Genomic DNA, 14,879 nt, shown 5'->3' on the forward strand with positions numbered 1-14,879 from the left:
CCTCCCTCTCCCCTCTCCCTCTCTCTTTCCTCCCTCACCCTTTTATGTTGTTGCATTCAACACAATGCAAACACAAAGCAATAGAACATCATGAGAACAATCCCTCTCAAACCATTTGATTTTGTCTCTTTTTCATCCTGCAGGTTCCCAGGGAGAGCAATATTTCTTTCCCATCGGAAGCTCTTCTCGAGTTCCGTGGAAATGACTTGACCCACAGTTTCCGGATCCGCAAAACAGTCCAGATTGAGAGACCAAAGAATCTGTTTTTCATCCAGATGGACAAACCCTTCTACAGAACAGGACAACAAGGTAAAGGGCGACTCCAGTGGGAAACCTGCTCCTGAAATTCTTCCTTTTTTAACCTTTTCAAAACTTGATCGTTACAATTTTTACAAGTTTTGCTTTACAAATTTTAGAATTTCCATTGCTAAACCAGGTGATTGTTAAGTGAATCGCCTGACTTTTATGCAAATCACTGCATTTGTGAAGTAAATGGTGCCGTCGTGAAGCGAGCCTGAATTCCCCTCTTGATCCTGTTGTTGGAAGCCGGCTGGGAAGGCTGCAAATGGTTGATCCCCTGATTCCCGGATGCTTGTAACTATTGTAAATGCATGCTGGCTGCCAAATGTCCAAATTTTGATCGCGGGATCGTGAAGAGCATGAAGATGGTCAGAACTGTGAGAATAAGTGTAAGCCAATTTTTTCACTGCCATTGTAACTTCGAACCGTCACTATATTTTTTGTATTGTCCAAATTTTATTGATTTTAAAAGTTTTACAGGGAAAAAGGGTTAAAAGGTTATAGAACATTTTGACAGCTATATCGTGCAGGGGGGAGAAGCCCCCCAGGTCTCACAATTTTTACAAAAAAATAGAAAATTATCAACATTTACATAGGTATTAGCAGTTTTAAGTTTAACACAAAATCATCAGTATGTTTCAATCATTTGTTTTATATCACTTCCATAAAGGTACATTGTAACAACATTTGCAATAATGTTTCAAATCACTTTTGTGATCTGAGTCTTCTAGTTGTTGCATCCTCCCCCCCACCCCAGGTCCACTGGCAGAGCTTCAGCCCCTCCCTCCTTTGTTTCTTGTGTAACATCCCCCATGTCATCTAAGAGAGCACTGTGTTTTTTAGTGAAAGCCTCTGCTTCCACAACTGTGTTGATTCTAATTCTACTGCCCTCCCAAAAAATCAACATGCCTTCTGCTAACAGCCACCTAAACCAAACCCCATTATTGTATAATTTTTTTGCTAAGAAGGAATATTTCCTTATCCTTATATTTTAATGGTCCTCCCCTTTGAGCTCCTAGAAACTAATCTCTTGAGGTTTTTCTAAGAAATTTAACATGAACTTCCCTTGGAACATTGTGTGTTCTTGCATAGGCTGAATTAATCCTATAGATCAGGACAATATCCCACCAAAGCTGTTGTTTGTCTCTGTTAATATATTCTGCTAACATTGTGGTGATAATCTCCTTAAGATCTTCATTCTCAACTTCTGGCAAGTTTTGGAACCTAAGGAAAAAAGACATCCTTTCAAATTCCATTTTTATCACATGATTCTCAAATTCTACATTCCCCCTTTGGATTGTCTTCAGGTCATCTTTCATCCCAACCACACCCTCCTCCAGTACACCTATCCTCTGTTCATTCCGTGTGGTTTGTTGTTTCGTCTCTCTGAGCTGATCATTTAAGTCCTGCAGTTGTTTTTTCATTTCGTCCTGTCCCTTTAAGATGGATTGAAGCATCCGATGAATGGACAAATCCTTTGAACTCTCTTCAGGGGCTTTAGGTTGTAAAAAGATCCCAGTTGTGACTGGTGAGCAATGGGGCTGGACGTAGAAGATGTCGGGGCCGATGAGGCATTTCCAGGCGGTAACTTCTTTGGACCCATCATGAAGCTCGGAGATAGTTGTTGTTCTGTACAAAGAAATGGTGTCTGTGGGAAAGCACAGCCAGTAGGGATCACCAGACAAGCAAGTCCAAAGAAGAATAAATCGTCTAATACAAAACTAGAGCAGATAGGTGGATCAAAATATTCCAAATCCAGGAGAAAAACGTATTTGAAGAGGCTCCTGGAGGTCTCTGGGGTGGAAATTAGTTCAAAGCCATAAAGTTTTCCAAGGGAGGAGTCTCATTCATAAAGACAAAAAAAGAAGGAGGAAGTTGGCCATATTGGCTCAGCCAGTACAGGTGGTCAGGAAACAACAAAATCAAAGTTCCCATGCATAGTTTAGAGAAGAATCAGTTCAACCATCCTTTCTCTTGCAGTTGTGGTCAAAACAGAAAAAGGAAAAAAAAATCCCCATTATTTAAGGGAAGTGAAAGTAGATTTTAAACTTTCTCTCTCTCCCATACAAGGGAGAGATTTTCCAAGTGCCGCTTTTCCAAGGAGGGGTGGAAATTTCCCCCCCTCCAATCTTAACTCCTCCAAGGGTTGAAACAAAGTCCCCCCAAAAAACCTGCAGATCAGTCAATAGAGTAAAAACAGTAAAAGACCTGGGGAGACCCCACTCCTCACCACACTTCAGCTGTTTCATTCAGATTGATCATTTCCTTCCAGGCTGCGTTCGGCGAAGCGCGCGGTGGCATTCCGCACGCTCCCTACGCTTTCCGGCTCCTGGGACAAAGCTGGAGAAACCCCCCCCGGCCGCTGCTGCTCCAGGGGGTCCCAGCAAGCCGCCCCTATGGCAGGGCGCCCCTTCAAGGCACCCTGTGCTCCCCCTAGGATTCAGGGGAGCCCATCGAAAAGCGAGAAGGCGGACGCACGCGACCGCCGCCTTCAGCTGCCAGAAGTCGTCTTGAACCATCACTATATTAATGGTGGTTAAGATGGAAGCTTCATTCCCTGTTTCTCCTCTCGCCTCTGTGTGAGCATAAGCTGAAGCTGGATTTTTTTTTAAATTATTAATTATTGTAAACTTTATTAGCTGCCAATCTTACCACATCATAATTCTGGTTGGCTTGCAATATTAAAACTTCATAAAACTTTAATGATATAAATATAACGTGATTAAAAAAATCAACCTAGCTAAAGAGATGAGAAGGGGAAGGATCTGTTGTTAATCTGTCAACTGTCCCCAGTGTGAAATCCCTCTGTGGGAGCCTCAACGTGAGCTGATTTCTCCAAAGCTGGTGGGGAAGAATAATTACTTATCAATGCATTGAGTACAGAAGTACCATATTCAATGCAGCCCACTTATTGCCACAAAAAGTAGCGGAAAGTGGGGGTGAAGGTTCATTCTCCCAGCTTGTGGCTTGGTTTCTGAACGTTTCATTACCAGGCTAGGTAACATCTCCAGCCGAGTTTAGGGGATGTCTGTGTTCTTGCGTTTATATCACAAGACCCCCACTTGACACCCCCACAGCTGAAGCCCTTAGAGACAGAATAACATTGACACGGACATCCCCTAAACTCGGCTGAAGATGTTACCTAACCTGGTAACGAAACGTTCGGAAACCAACCCATAAACTCGGAGAACGAATCTATACTCAAGCTACAGATATGCGCCCCTGTGGCAGAAAATTTTGGAAAATGACTGTGGGCATTTTCAGTTTAGTTCACGCCCACCCCATCTCCTCCATGTCAGACCCTGTGCCCAGATCAGAGCAAGCACCTTCACCCTGCTCAGTTACCCACAACATGGGGATAACAAATGGAAATGACGAATATCTAATAATTTGGTTTTGAAGGGCAGCGTATCATTTAACACTTAAAGCCTACAGGCTGGATCTGGCTCCTGGACTGCCCTGGAAACAGTGAAGGACTGGCCCTCAATGCCTCTGCCAGTGAATACGGAGCTTGGGAGCCCATTTTTGCTGGCAGAGCACTCGAGTGTCCGTAGGAGCCCCGGATACGAGTGATGTTGAGCTGGCCACGCCCACACTGGCCCCTCCCCTCCCCTGAGGTCAAATACAACCCTGATGCGTCCCTCAATGAAATCAAGTTTGACACCCCTGATTTAAAACATTAATAATAAAAACAATAACAATAACCTTTAACATCATGAAACATATTTTGGGAATGACTCATATTGCTTTGAGTGGCTTTGGAAGGTCCTCTGCCTTTTGATGTGTAACAAGAGAAATGGAAATAAGGTTCATTCTTATACATTATTCACTTGTCCCCAATTTTGCCTGTGGCATCTTCCAACTTGGCCAGTCAACTGTTTTTCAGCTTTGCCGATGTTTAATAAATAAACATCAAAGGACATTTTTGCTAGTGGTGGAAGAATTTGTTGGCTTGCTCTGATCTTGGGGTGTGCAAACTACAGGTAGTTCTTTTTTTTTTTCCAAAAAGTTTTATTGGTTTTTTAAAACATTTATAAGGAAAAGGGTAAGTGGAATGGTTACAAATTTTGGCAGTTGCAAGTGTGGCAGACGCCCCCTCCCTCCAAACTCATAGGATACATCTAAATATAAAACATTAATACATAATCATAAAAAATCAGCATATTAATTCTAGAAAAAATAGTTTTCAATCGGTTTATATAGTTATGATATATAGTCTAGATATAATTTCATTATTACTTTCGGTCTGTTTATAACATTGTGGTTTTCTTGTTCATTTTTGTGATCTGAGCTTTCTTGGTGTTGCCCCTTCACCCCCCGCTGGCAGAGCTCCGGCCCCTCCCGTGTCTTGTGTGACCATTGTAGTGTCTTCTGTTTTTTCTAGGTTCGCTTTATTTTTTTCCATAAAGGCCTGTGCCTCTATGGGTGTATTGATTCTGATTCTTGTCTCCTCCCAGAATATCAGCATACCTTCAGGCATCAACCATCTAAACCACACCCCCTTCTGGTATAATTTATTCACCAATTGCGAATAGTTTTTCCTTTTCTCCCTAATTTTTTTGGGGATCTGCTTCAAGATGGTTATCTCCCTGTCATGATATGTCAATGTTTGCCCCCTTTGTACACCCAGAATTTCATCTCTTGTGCTTTTCCTAAGGAATTTAATATGAACCTCCCTGGGTACATTGTGTGTTCTGGCATATGCTGAATTCACTCTATAAACCAGATCTATCTCCCATTCCATCTGCTGTTTATCTGTTTATAACCTTTAACATCATGAAACGTACTTTGGGAATGACTCATATTGCTTCGAGTGGCTTTGGAAGGTCCTCTGCCTTTTGATGTGTAACAAGAGAAATGGAAATAAGGTTCATTCTTATACATTGTTCACATGTCCCCAATTTTGCCTGTGGCATCTTCCAACTTGGCCAGTCAACTGTTTTTCAGCTTTGCTGATGTTTAATAAATAAACATCAAAGGACATTTTTGCTAGTGGTGGAAGAATTTGTTGGCTTGCTCTGATCTTGGGGTGTGCAAACTACAGGTAGTTCTTGACTTACAATAGTTCATTTAGTCAAAGTTACAACAGCAGTGAAAAAAAGTGACATGTTTTTTTTCAGTTACAATCTTTGTATCCTCCCCATAATCCTATGATCAAAATTTAGATGTTTGATAACTGTCTCATATTTATGATGGTTGCAATGTCCCAAAGTGATGCGAACTCTTTTGGGGACTTTCCGACGAGTGAACTCAATGGGGAAAGAGTCAGATTCACTTAACAACCAGGTTACTAAATTATCAACTGCAGCGGTTCACTTAACATCTGAGGAAAGAATGGTTGTAAAATGGGGCAAATGTCACTTAACAAATGTCTCACCGAACAATGTAAATTTTGGGCTCCATTGTGGTCGTAGGTTGAGTACTACCTGTATATAACTTGGAGATGACCAGTAATTAGGCGTAGGTTTCAGCCAGTTCGGACTGGTTCAGCGAACTGGATGCTAATTTTACATCTGGTTTGCCGGACTGGTAGTTGTAAGGATTGGCTGGCCCCTCCCACCCCACCCCTCCCAGGAGTCTCCATGTGGCCTGTTTTGGATGTGAGGTAAGTGCAGGGCCTGCGTGGAGGCTCTGGGAGGGTGGAAAATGGGCCTCCCGGAAGTTCCAGAAGTCCAGAAACAGGCCCGTTTCCAGCCTCCAGTCGGCCTCCGGACCCCAGGGGAGACCGTTTGTGCCCTCCCGCAGGTGTGAGAAAAGCCTCCAGAGCCTGAGGAGGACAAAAACACCCCCTCCCCACTGTGGTGCAGGAGGTCAAGTAGGCCACACCCCCATGGCCACTCCCACCCAGCAACTGGGCAGAGAACCGGTTGCTAAAAATTTTCAATCCCACCCCTGCCCGTAATCAGTTTCCAACACCATCTACCAAGTGGAATAGAGCCAGGATAGGCATAATCACGTGACTTCTTCAATGTCAGGAATCCTCATTGTTCTCCTCTGGTTGGCTGGACCCTGCCTTTCATCAAGGAAAGCAGACAAACCAGAGTGTCTCCAGAGGAGGGAGGAGGCAACCAAAGGGAAGGAGAAAAAAAAGATCGATGAGAAATGATTGGATAGTGGGTATGCTCTTCCCCTTGGAGCAGAGAAGACTAAGTGGAGGTCGGACAGCAGTCTTCATGTATCTCTTAGCTGCTCAATTTTGGGGGTCTTTCTAGGAGACATGAAACAATGATCTAAATGTCAGAAAGGTACATTATGATTGGACATCAGATTAAAAAAATGTATTAATGGAGCTGGATGGGATTGACTACTCAGGAGGGAGAATTGATGGAAGGATTTAAACAAAAGCTGGGTGGCCACCTACCAGGAACAGTCTATTATTGCCCTGGGCAGCGGTCAGATTCATGTTTCTCAACTGTAGCAACGTGAAGATGTTTAGACTTCAGTTCCCAGAATTCAACAGCCAGCACGGAATCTTCTGGAAAGACCCCATGGCTGGTCAGGGAATTCTGGGAGCAGAAGTCCACAAGTCTTCAAATACTCAAGTATGAGAAAACATTGGACTACAGTATTTTGCCTGAAAATAAGACTTCCCTGGATAATAAGCCCAATTGGGCTTTTGAGAGCATGTACTAAAATAAGCCCTCTCCTGAAAATATTGCAACACAGCAGCAGCCATGAGGTGACATGCTGGCCAGCTCCTGCACCTCAAAAATAATAAGATCTCCCTGAAATAAGGCCAAGCGCTTATTGGGGGGGACGGCAAAAGAAAATAAGACCCTGTCTTATTTTTGGGGAAACACAGTAAATGATCTCCAAGATCCCTTCTATATTTTAATATTTCTATACTCAGTGGCTATTTTCCCCACCTATTCTCCCTCTGTCTTTTGCAGTTCAGTTTCGCATCGTCTCTATGGATAAAGAGTTCCATCCCATGAAGAAGAAGGTAAATTTTGGGGGGGGGGGGTAGTAAGACAGACAGAGATGATGGCATCTCCGTGAGAAAACATTCAATTCATGCTCTCCCTGGGGTCAATTCCTCTCCAGGGGAATTCTATGGACTCCTCCCTCCTCACATATAACATTGAACCCAGAGCATGTGTGGAGCAGTGGTGGGTTTCAATTTATTTTACTACTGGTTCACTTGTGCACGCACGCCCTCGTGCAACGCTTTTGCACATGCACAGAAGCGTTCGGGCAGGTGGGCAGAGCCTCCTGCTGCCACCTTTGTAACTATCGGTTCGCCTGATCCAGGGCAAACTGGCTGAAACCCACCTTTGGTGTGGAGATACCCCTGGGTGAAAACTAGTGAAGACTCATGGAGTAATTGAAAGCTTTGGATTAGTGCTGAGCTTCAATCTACCCTTAGTCACTAGGCTGTGCCAGCGGGCGACGCCCAGGGGAAGGGCCTTCTCTGTGATGGGCCCGACCCTCTGGAATGACCTTCCCCCTGATATTAGAACAACCACGGACCTCCGCTCCTTCCGTAAGAAGCTCAAAACCCACCTGTTTAATCTAGCCGGCTTGGCCTAATTCCAGCTATCCCACCTCAGTCTGTATTTTTAAATTTTGGTCTTAGGCTAAGTTTTTAATTTTTATAAATTTGTACAGGGGTTTAAAGTTTAATTCGATTTTAACTATATTTATGATTATTTGTAAGGTTTTTAATTTGGTACCTGTACACCGCCCCGAGTCCCTTCGGGGAGAGGGGGCGGTCTAGAAATCAAATCAAATAAATAAATAAATAAATAATGAAAATTGGCTGGGTGAACTTGTGGCTAGGCATTGTCAACCAACCAACCAACCTCACAGGGTGGTTGTTATGGGCGTGTGTGGTGGGAATTCTAAGAACAGTCCCTTGAGGTAAAACAAAATACAAATAAATACCTATCAAAACCATAATGCAACATAAAAGAATCTCCCATGCCCCTTTTTTTCTACCTACTTTTCTTCTCTATCCTCCTTTTCATTCATTGGTGTCTCTGATTTTCCTGTGCTTTATTTTTTGTCTCCACAGTTTCCAGTTGTGTACATCCAGGTGTGTGCTGAAAGGCCATATCAGCTCCAGCTCCATGGTTGATTGGACCTCATTGATCTTTGGATGGGAGGCCACCAGGAAATCTGAGGGCTGCAGGGTCTTGGGAAATCAAAATGACCAACCATTTCCAGATGGTTGCCCGAAAAATGATACAAGCAGATCTCTTGGTGGCAAAGGAGAGAGATTTTTAAAATAGCTAATATCGAGTCCCATTTCAATTCGTTAAGCATGGGGCTATTTTACACAGTCCCACAAAGTAGCAAAATTAATGCTGTCGGGAAACGTGGGATATTTTGTCTTTGAGAGGTTTGTTCTTATCTTCTTTACTAAGAATTGGGCTGAATGAGAGCCCTCTCCTTGCATTTCATCACAGAAACAGTAGCATCGATCAAGGAAATCAACTAAAGACATGAATCAACTTCCTGCATAAAGTAGATCATAGCTTTAGTGCTACCATTTCTGAGCTGCAATTCCTCAAGGTGTCCACTAGATGGCAGAAGAATGGTGAGCTACTCAGTGAACACATTCCCTCCATCTAGTGGTCCTCTGGAGGAATGCAGTGCTGATCTGGCAACCAGCTAAGAGGCTTGTTTTGTTTAGCTCCTTTCTTTCTTAAATTAGTTGCTCTAAAGTTGTTAAAGCGTTCAAGGAACTATGTCCCAGCCTCCCACAGCTTGTACAATCTGAGCTCGAACATCCCTTTGTCTAATGGCAGAGCCTTCTTGCTAATAGCAATAGCACTTCACAGTGCTTTACTCCCTCTCTAAGTGGTTACAGAATCAGCATATTGCCCTCAACAATCTGGGTCCTCATTTTACCAACTTCGGAAGGATGGAAGGCTGAGTCAACTTGAGCCTGGTGAGGTTCGAACTGCCAAATTGCGGGCAGCTGGCAGTCAGCAGAAGTAGCCTGCAGTACTGCACTCAAACCACTGCACCACCACAGCTCTAAATCCTATAGCCACCATCTCCAACTTGGGACCTTCAGAAAATTAGGGAGTATAACTCCCCGAATTTCCAGCCAGCACAGCAATTGTCCTTGCTGGGTGCCGATTCTGAGAGTTTAATCCCAACATATATGGGCTTCTGGAAGGCTGTCATATCCAGATACACTGCTCATAGCGCTCAGAGAATGGGATTGTAAGACTACATTTTCCGGATTATGAACCACTGATTCTAGAACAATTCTGGGATATGGACAAACTTTGGAACTTGTTATCTTGTTCTTTCCAGGATCCTAAAAACAACCAAGTGTTCCAGTGGAGAGATGTGGAAGTACCATTGGGCATAATCCAGCTTTCCTATTCTCTGTCTTCCGATTCCCTCTTGGGCACCTACAAAGTGGTGGTAGAGGAAGACTCCACGAAAGTTGCAGAACACAGCTTTGATGTGGACGAATATGGTGAGGAGAGATCCAGTTTGTCCTTCTTTTCTTCCTTCTCCCTCCCTCCTTCCTTCCTTCCCCCTTTCTTTCCTCCCTCCCTCTTTTCCTCTTCCATCCTTCCTTCCTTCCTTCCTTCCTTTCTTTTGGACAGTCCAGATTATTCTGTCTTGTTGAATTAAGGTTTATTTGTCCCAACAAAGTTGTAGAAGCTTAATCTGCATACTGAAGTTTGAAGATTTAAATGCCTCTTCATGTTGAGCTGGTAGATTTTAAAAATCATTACTCTGTTAACATTTACATTTAGGATTATTTTTAAGGATGGAAAAAGCAGAATGGAAATGGAAGGAAGGAAGGTGGGAGAGAAAGGGAAGAACGAAAAGGAGGGAGGGAGGGACGGAAGGAAAGAAAAAGAAAGAAGGATGGGAAAAAGAATGAAGGAAGGAAGGAGTGGGATGGAAGGAGGGAAGGAAGGAGGGAGAGAGGGGGAAGGAAGGAAAGAAGGAAGGAGGGAATAAATGGATGGATAGATGAATGAATGAATGAATAAATAATAATAATAATAATAATAATAATAATAATAATAATAATAATAATAATAATAATAATAATAATAATAATAATATTTAATGCTTCTAGACCGCCCCCTCTCCCGAAAGGGACTCGGGGCGGTGTACAGTTCATACAAAATATAACAAGATACAATAAAATTAAGTATGTACAGTTGACAGTTGACATGGAGGAGGTTAAAATGCAGTTAAAAGAACTGTACAAAGCAGATATAAAATAAAATAATATTTGGCAATGAGGGATTTAACAGGCCAGAGACGGTACAATTCTCTTTATTCAGTTTAATTCTAAGACTCACATTCTCCAACAAATTTCACATTGATCTGGTTACTTAGCTAAATTAACCCATTTTCTGAGATTAAGAGATTTTGATTTACCAGCTAATCACATACAGATCAAAGATGAATATGGAGTCTCTGGGCCAGGAATTTAAGGTAGTGGTTGGGACAATGGGATTGAAGTTTCACTCAACTCCCCCTCCCCGAATTCAACTAATTCAATGGGTTGAACCTCTACAAAACATAAGTCAGCAAAACAAGGACTAATTGTCTAAGATTGAAGCCAAACATTTAAGAAGGTTGTCCAAACGCAATTGTTAAAATCATTCTTGCATAATGTTACTGCTTTATTAATGCAAGGTTTAATTTGTCTTACTTAGATTTACAACTTACTTTTCCTTTCAGTCCTCAATTGTCTGGCCAATGTCTCCTTAGCCCTCAAGGGAGGTCACGGGGAGAACTGGGCAGTTTGTGCTCTCACAAGGTTCATCTCATGATTTTCTTCCCTTCCCTTTGCTCTTTCTAGATATGCCCAAATTTGAGGTTTTGATAAATGCCCCGAAGCTCATCACGGTTTTGACTGAGGAAATACCAATCAGAGTGTGTGGCAGGTACGTGATGCTCATCTACTCTCCTTTTGCCATTGTCAGCAGAAGGGGCAAGATTTTCTGGTGTGTGTTCTGACTTTGCAAGTAATGATAGGCTGCTTACTCATGAGTAAAATAAACCCCTTTTCAAAACAGGGCAGGAACAGTAACAAAGACCAAACGTAATTCGTCCCAATAAACCTGGCTCTGGCCAAGGAATCCAAATTGCTTGCTGTATACAACAACAACAAATGGTTGTCTGCAACAATAGGCCACTCCCAAATCCCTCCAATTTATTTCCTAGCCAGGGAGGGGCTGACTGGTGTCTAGGTCTGCTTTTCCCTGAGAGCCAGCACATTGATTTCCTTTGCTCTCCTCTCCTTTCCTCTATACGCATAGGCGCATCTGGGATGGGCTCTATCTTTTCCTCCCCCTCACTCAGCTCAGGCACCAAAGACAGCTGCCTCTCCACCTGGGGGAGGACGGAAGGCCCCAGTTCTGCCTCTGGCTCTGCTGCAAAGGCTTGGAAGCTGGCCCAGGCCCTCCCTCAACCTCCTCCTTGTCTGACTCTGCTGCTAGCTCTGCTGGCAGCCAATGAGCCACAACAGCAGAAGAAAGGGAGGATGGAAAATCTGCTCCTGTTCGGGTTTTTCTCACTTCCTATATGCAACGTATATGGTGATTTCATGCCCATGTAGGTTTTTTAACAGAAAAAGGGAAATGATTTGATGACGATTTCTTCTGAGAATGTCATATTCAGTATCCTGGCCTGGGATCTCCTGGTGGCCTCCTGTCCAAATACCCAACAGGCAGTATCCTGCTCAGGCTCAGAGATCAGCCAAGGTTGGTTTTGCATTGCCCCCTTGTGGAGCATAGATAGAAAGGCAGGGTAGTGGTGAAAGTGATGATGATAATTTACTTTCTTCTGAAGGAAACTGGAGCAGAGTAATAAAAACATCTTTTATAAGAAATAACAAGGTAAAATAACCCATAGGTATAAATAAATAAATATACCTGGAAGCTCTGAGGGTAATAAACCTAATAGATAAATATTGAGGAAGCTGGTGAGAGAAGATATATATTAAGCAGAGTCCTAGTCAGGTGGTTATGGTGAAAGGCTGGGTGAACAAGGGTTGTTTAAACAAAGACAGTATAAACAAGCAGAAATTTTTTTAAAAATCCGGCCTGCAAGATTTGCTCTTTAATAGTATCGGGAAATTGCCCAGAGTCATTCTGGACTGAGATGATGGATAAATGGCAAAAAATAACATAATTCAATGTAATATAAAATCAATGATAACCTGACATAATTTTTAAAAAGATAACTGATTATGAAAGAAAGAAAAATAAGAAATACAATACATGACAAAACAGAAGGTTAAAGAAATCAAACGCAAAGCCAGGCTTAGATATATGTGAGCCATATAAATTAAAATATTACTTTTTTAAAAAATGAATGAATGCAAGGAAAATATATGTGTCCCAAGATAATGTTGCAGGATCCAATCTGAGTCGGTCACCGGGACGAGAGGTTCAATCTTCTGAGTTTTGGAGTCATGCTGGAGTCCATCCTCAGGGAATTACTCTCTCTCTGCAGAATGTGTGCAACGGGCTGTTCTATGTGTAGTATTTATGTAGTGCCTAGTTCTGTGTGCCTGTTTGTTATTAATTGGGGTGCTAATGGCTGGCTATTAGATTGTTGGTTGTTGTTTCTCTGCCTATTAAGACATTGGTTATTATTTCCCTGGTTGGTTGTTGTTTGGAAACAACAATGACTTAATATCTGGCCATCAATTAACAATTAAACGCCACACATAACTGGGCACCATATAAATAGTACACATAGAACAGCGCAATGGCCACATTCTGGAGGAAAGAGAGAAAAGGGGAGGGGGGAGAGAAGGGGGGAGAGAGAAATAGGGAGAGGGAGTGAAAAAGTGAAAGAGAAAGCAAGAAAGAGGGAGAGAGAAAGAGAGAGAGAGAAAGAGGAAAAGAGGGAGAGAAAGAGAGAGGGAGAGAGAGGAGAAGAGAAGGAGGGAGAGGGAGAGAGAAAGAGAGGAAGAAAGAGGGAGAGAAAGAGAGAAAGGGGATGGAGGGAGGGGGAGAGAGGGACAGGGAGAAATAGGGACATGGAGAAAGAGAGGGAGAGAGAAAGAATAAAAGAAAGAGAGAGAGAGAGAAAGAGAGGGAGGGAGCGAGAAAGAGAGGGAGAGAGGGGGAGAAATAGGGAGGGAGAGAGAAGGAGGGAGGGAGAGAAAGAATAAAAGAGAAAGGGAGGGGGAGGGGAGAGGAAGAGTGGGAGGGAGGGAGAGGGAGAGAGACTAAAAGAGAGAGGAAGGGAGATAAAGAGAGAAGGAGAAAGAAAAAGAGAGGGAGGTAGAGGGAGAGAGAAGGAGGGAGGGAGGGAAAGAGAGAGAAAGATGGAGGGAAATAGAAAGAAAAGGGGGAGAGATAGAGAAAGAAAAGATGGAGAGAGAGAGAGAGAGAGAGAGAGAAAGAGGGAGAAAGAGAGTGAGAGGAAGAGAAAGGAAGAGAGGGGGGGAGAAAGACAAAGGGAGAGCGGGGTGTGTGGGTCCTGTGGATGGGCTCTAACCCGACTCCGAAACTTAAATCCTCTAAATCTCTGGTCCAGGTGACTAACTCAGATTGGATCCTATAAAAAAACAACAACCCACATGGCTTCCTTTGATCCTGCAGCTCCCTTTGATCTTCTTTCTCTATGCAAACCATCTTCCTTTCTGTGTTTTTGTCCACATTGGTGGGTTCTGACTCCAGATACACCTATGGGAAACCTGTGCCTGGCATGGTGCAAATGAGGGTTTGCCGGAATCATGATACTAATGAAGATCTGTGTGAAGAATTTGAAGACGAGGTAAGGGACCTCGAGTTTCCACAGCTGGGATATCTTTGTAGACCTATTTTAAACCTATTTCTTTGCTGCATCTCTTTTTTAATGGGGATTATATTTTCTTGATTCACTCTGGCAAATAGTAGGGAGGGTCATATTCAGACAATTGATTGTTGAGACAAATGAAAATAGTTCAGACAACTGAAAATATTCGATGCTCACCCTATAGAAACTGTATGGAAAAAGTTAGCAAAAAGACACATCAGTCTTCCCCCATTTTCAAACATGTTTCTTTCAATTAAATTGCTCTGCATTGAAGTAGAGTGGAGTGGAGTGGAACGGAATGCGAAACGGAACAGAATAGCAGTTGGAAGGGACCTTGGAGGTCTTCCAGTCCAACCCCCTATTTAGGCAGGAAACCCTATATCATTTCAGACAAATGGTTGCCCAATCACTTCTTAAAAACTTCCAGTGTGGGAGCATTCACAACTTCTGGAGGCAAGTCCTTCCTCTGATTCATTATTCTCACTGTCAGGAAATTTCTCTTTAGTTCTATTTTTTTAATATATAATTTTTTTTGAATGTTTTAATCTTTAAAAATAGTAAAGAAGACACAACAAGCAAAAACAAAACAAAACACAGAATATACATAACTATATACAGTAATTTTTATATCGGCTTTCCTGCTTAGCTTTTATAATTCTCCCTTCTGCATTGCCTTCCTATTACTTTAACCTTGTCCTATAATGTAGCAAACATAATATTAACACTTAGAATAATATCCATTATTTGTATCACCATATATTTCTATTCTCTATTTTCTGTTTTGGCTTCTGATTTCTAGCCACTTGTACATTTTATTCCATACTTTATAGAAGTCC

At 42.5% G+C, this 14,879-nt stretch overlaps 1 protein-coding gene across 1 annotated transcript in view; it reads left to right on the forward strand.

The window, feature by feature from the left end:
- Nucleotides 1–143: 143 nt before the first annotated feature.
- LOC309382374 (pregnancy zone protein-like) overlaps nucleotides 144–14,879 on the forward strand; it is a gene marked incomplete at both ends in the record, with an annotated part of 43,726 nt that continues 28,990 nt past the window's right edge. The window contains 6 exons of the mRNA XM_081971885.1: nucleotides 144–309; nucleotides 7,191–7,243; nucleotides 8,315–8,335; nucleotides 9,568–9,736; nucleotides 11,090–11,174; nucleotides 13,926–14,022. Of these exons, the coding sequence (XP_081828011.1) occupies nucleotides 144–309; nucleotides 7,191–7,243; nucleotides 8,315–8,335; nucleotides 9,568–9,736; nucleotides 11,090–11,174; nucleotides 13,926–14,022 (591 nt within the window). The remainder of the gene's footprint in view (nucleotides 310–7,190; nucleotides 7,244–8,314; nucleotides 8,336–9,567; nucleotides 9,737–11,089; nucleotides 11,175–13,925; nucleotides 14,023–14,879) is intronic.

The sequence above is a fragment of the Natrix helvetica genome (genome assembly GCF_964273705.1).
Source record: "Natrix helvetica genome assembly, contig: HAP1_SCAFFOLD_280, whole genome shotgun sequence".
Lineage (NCBI taxonomy): Eukaryota > Metazoa > Chordata > Lepidosauria > Squamata > Natricidae > Natrix > Natrix helvetica.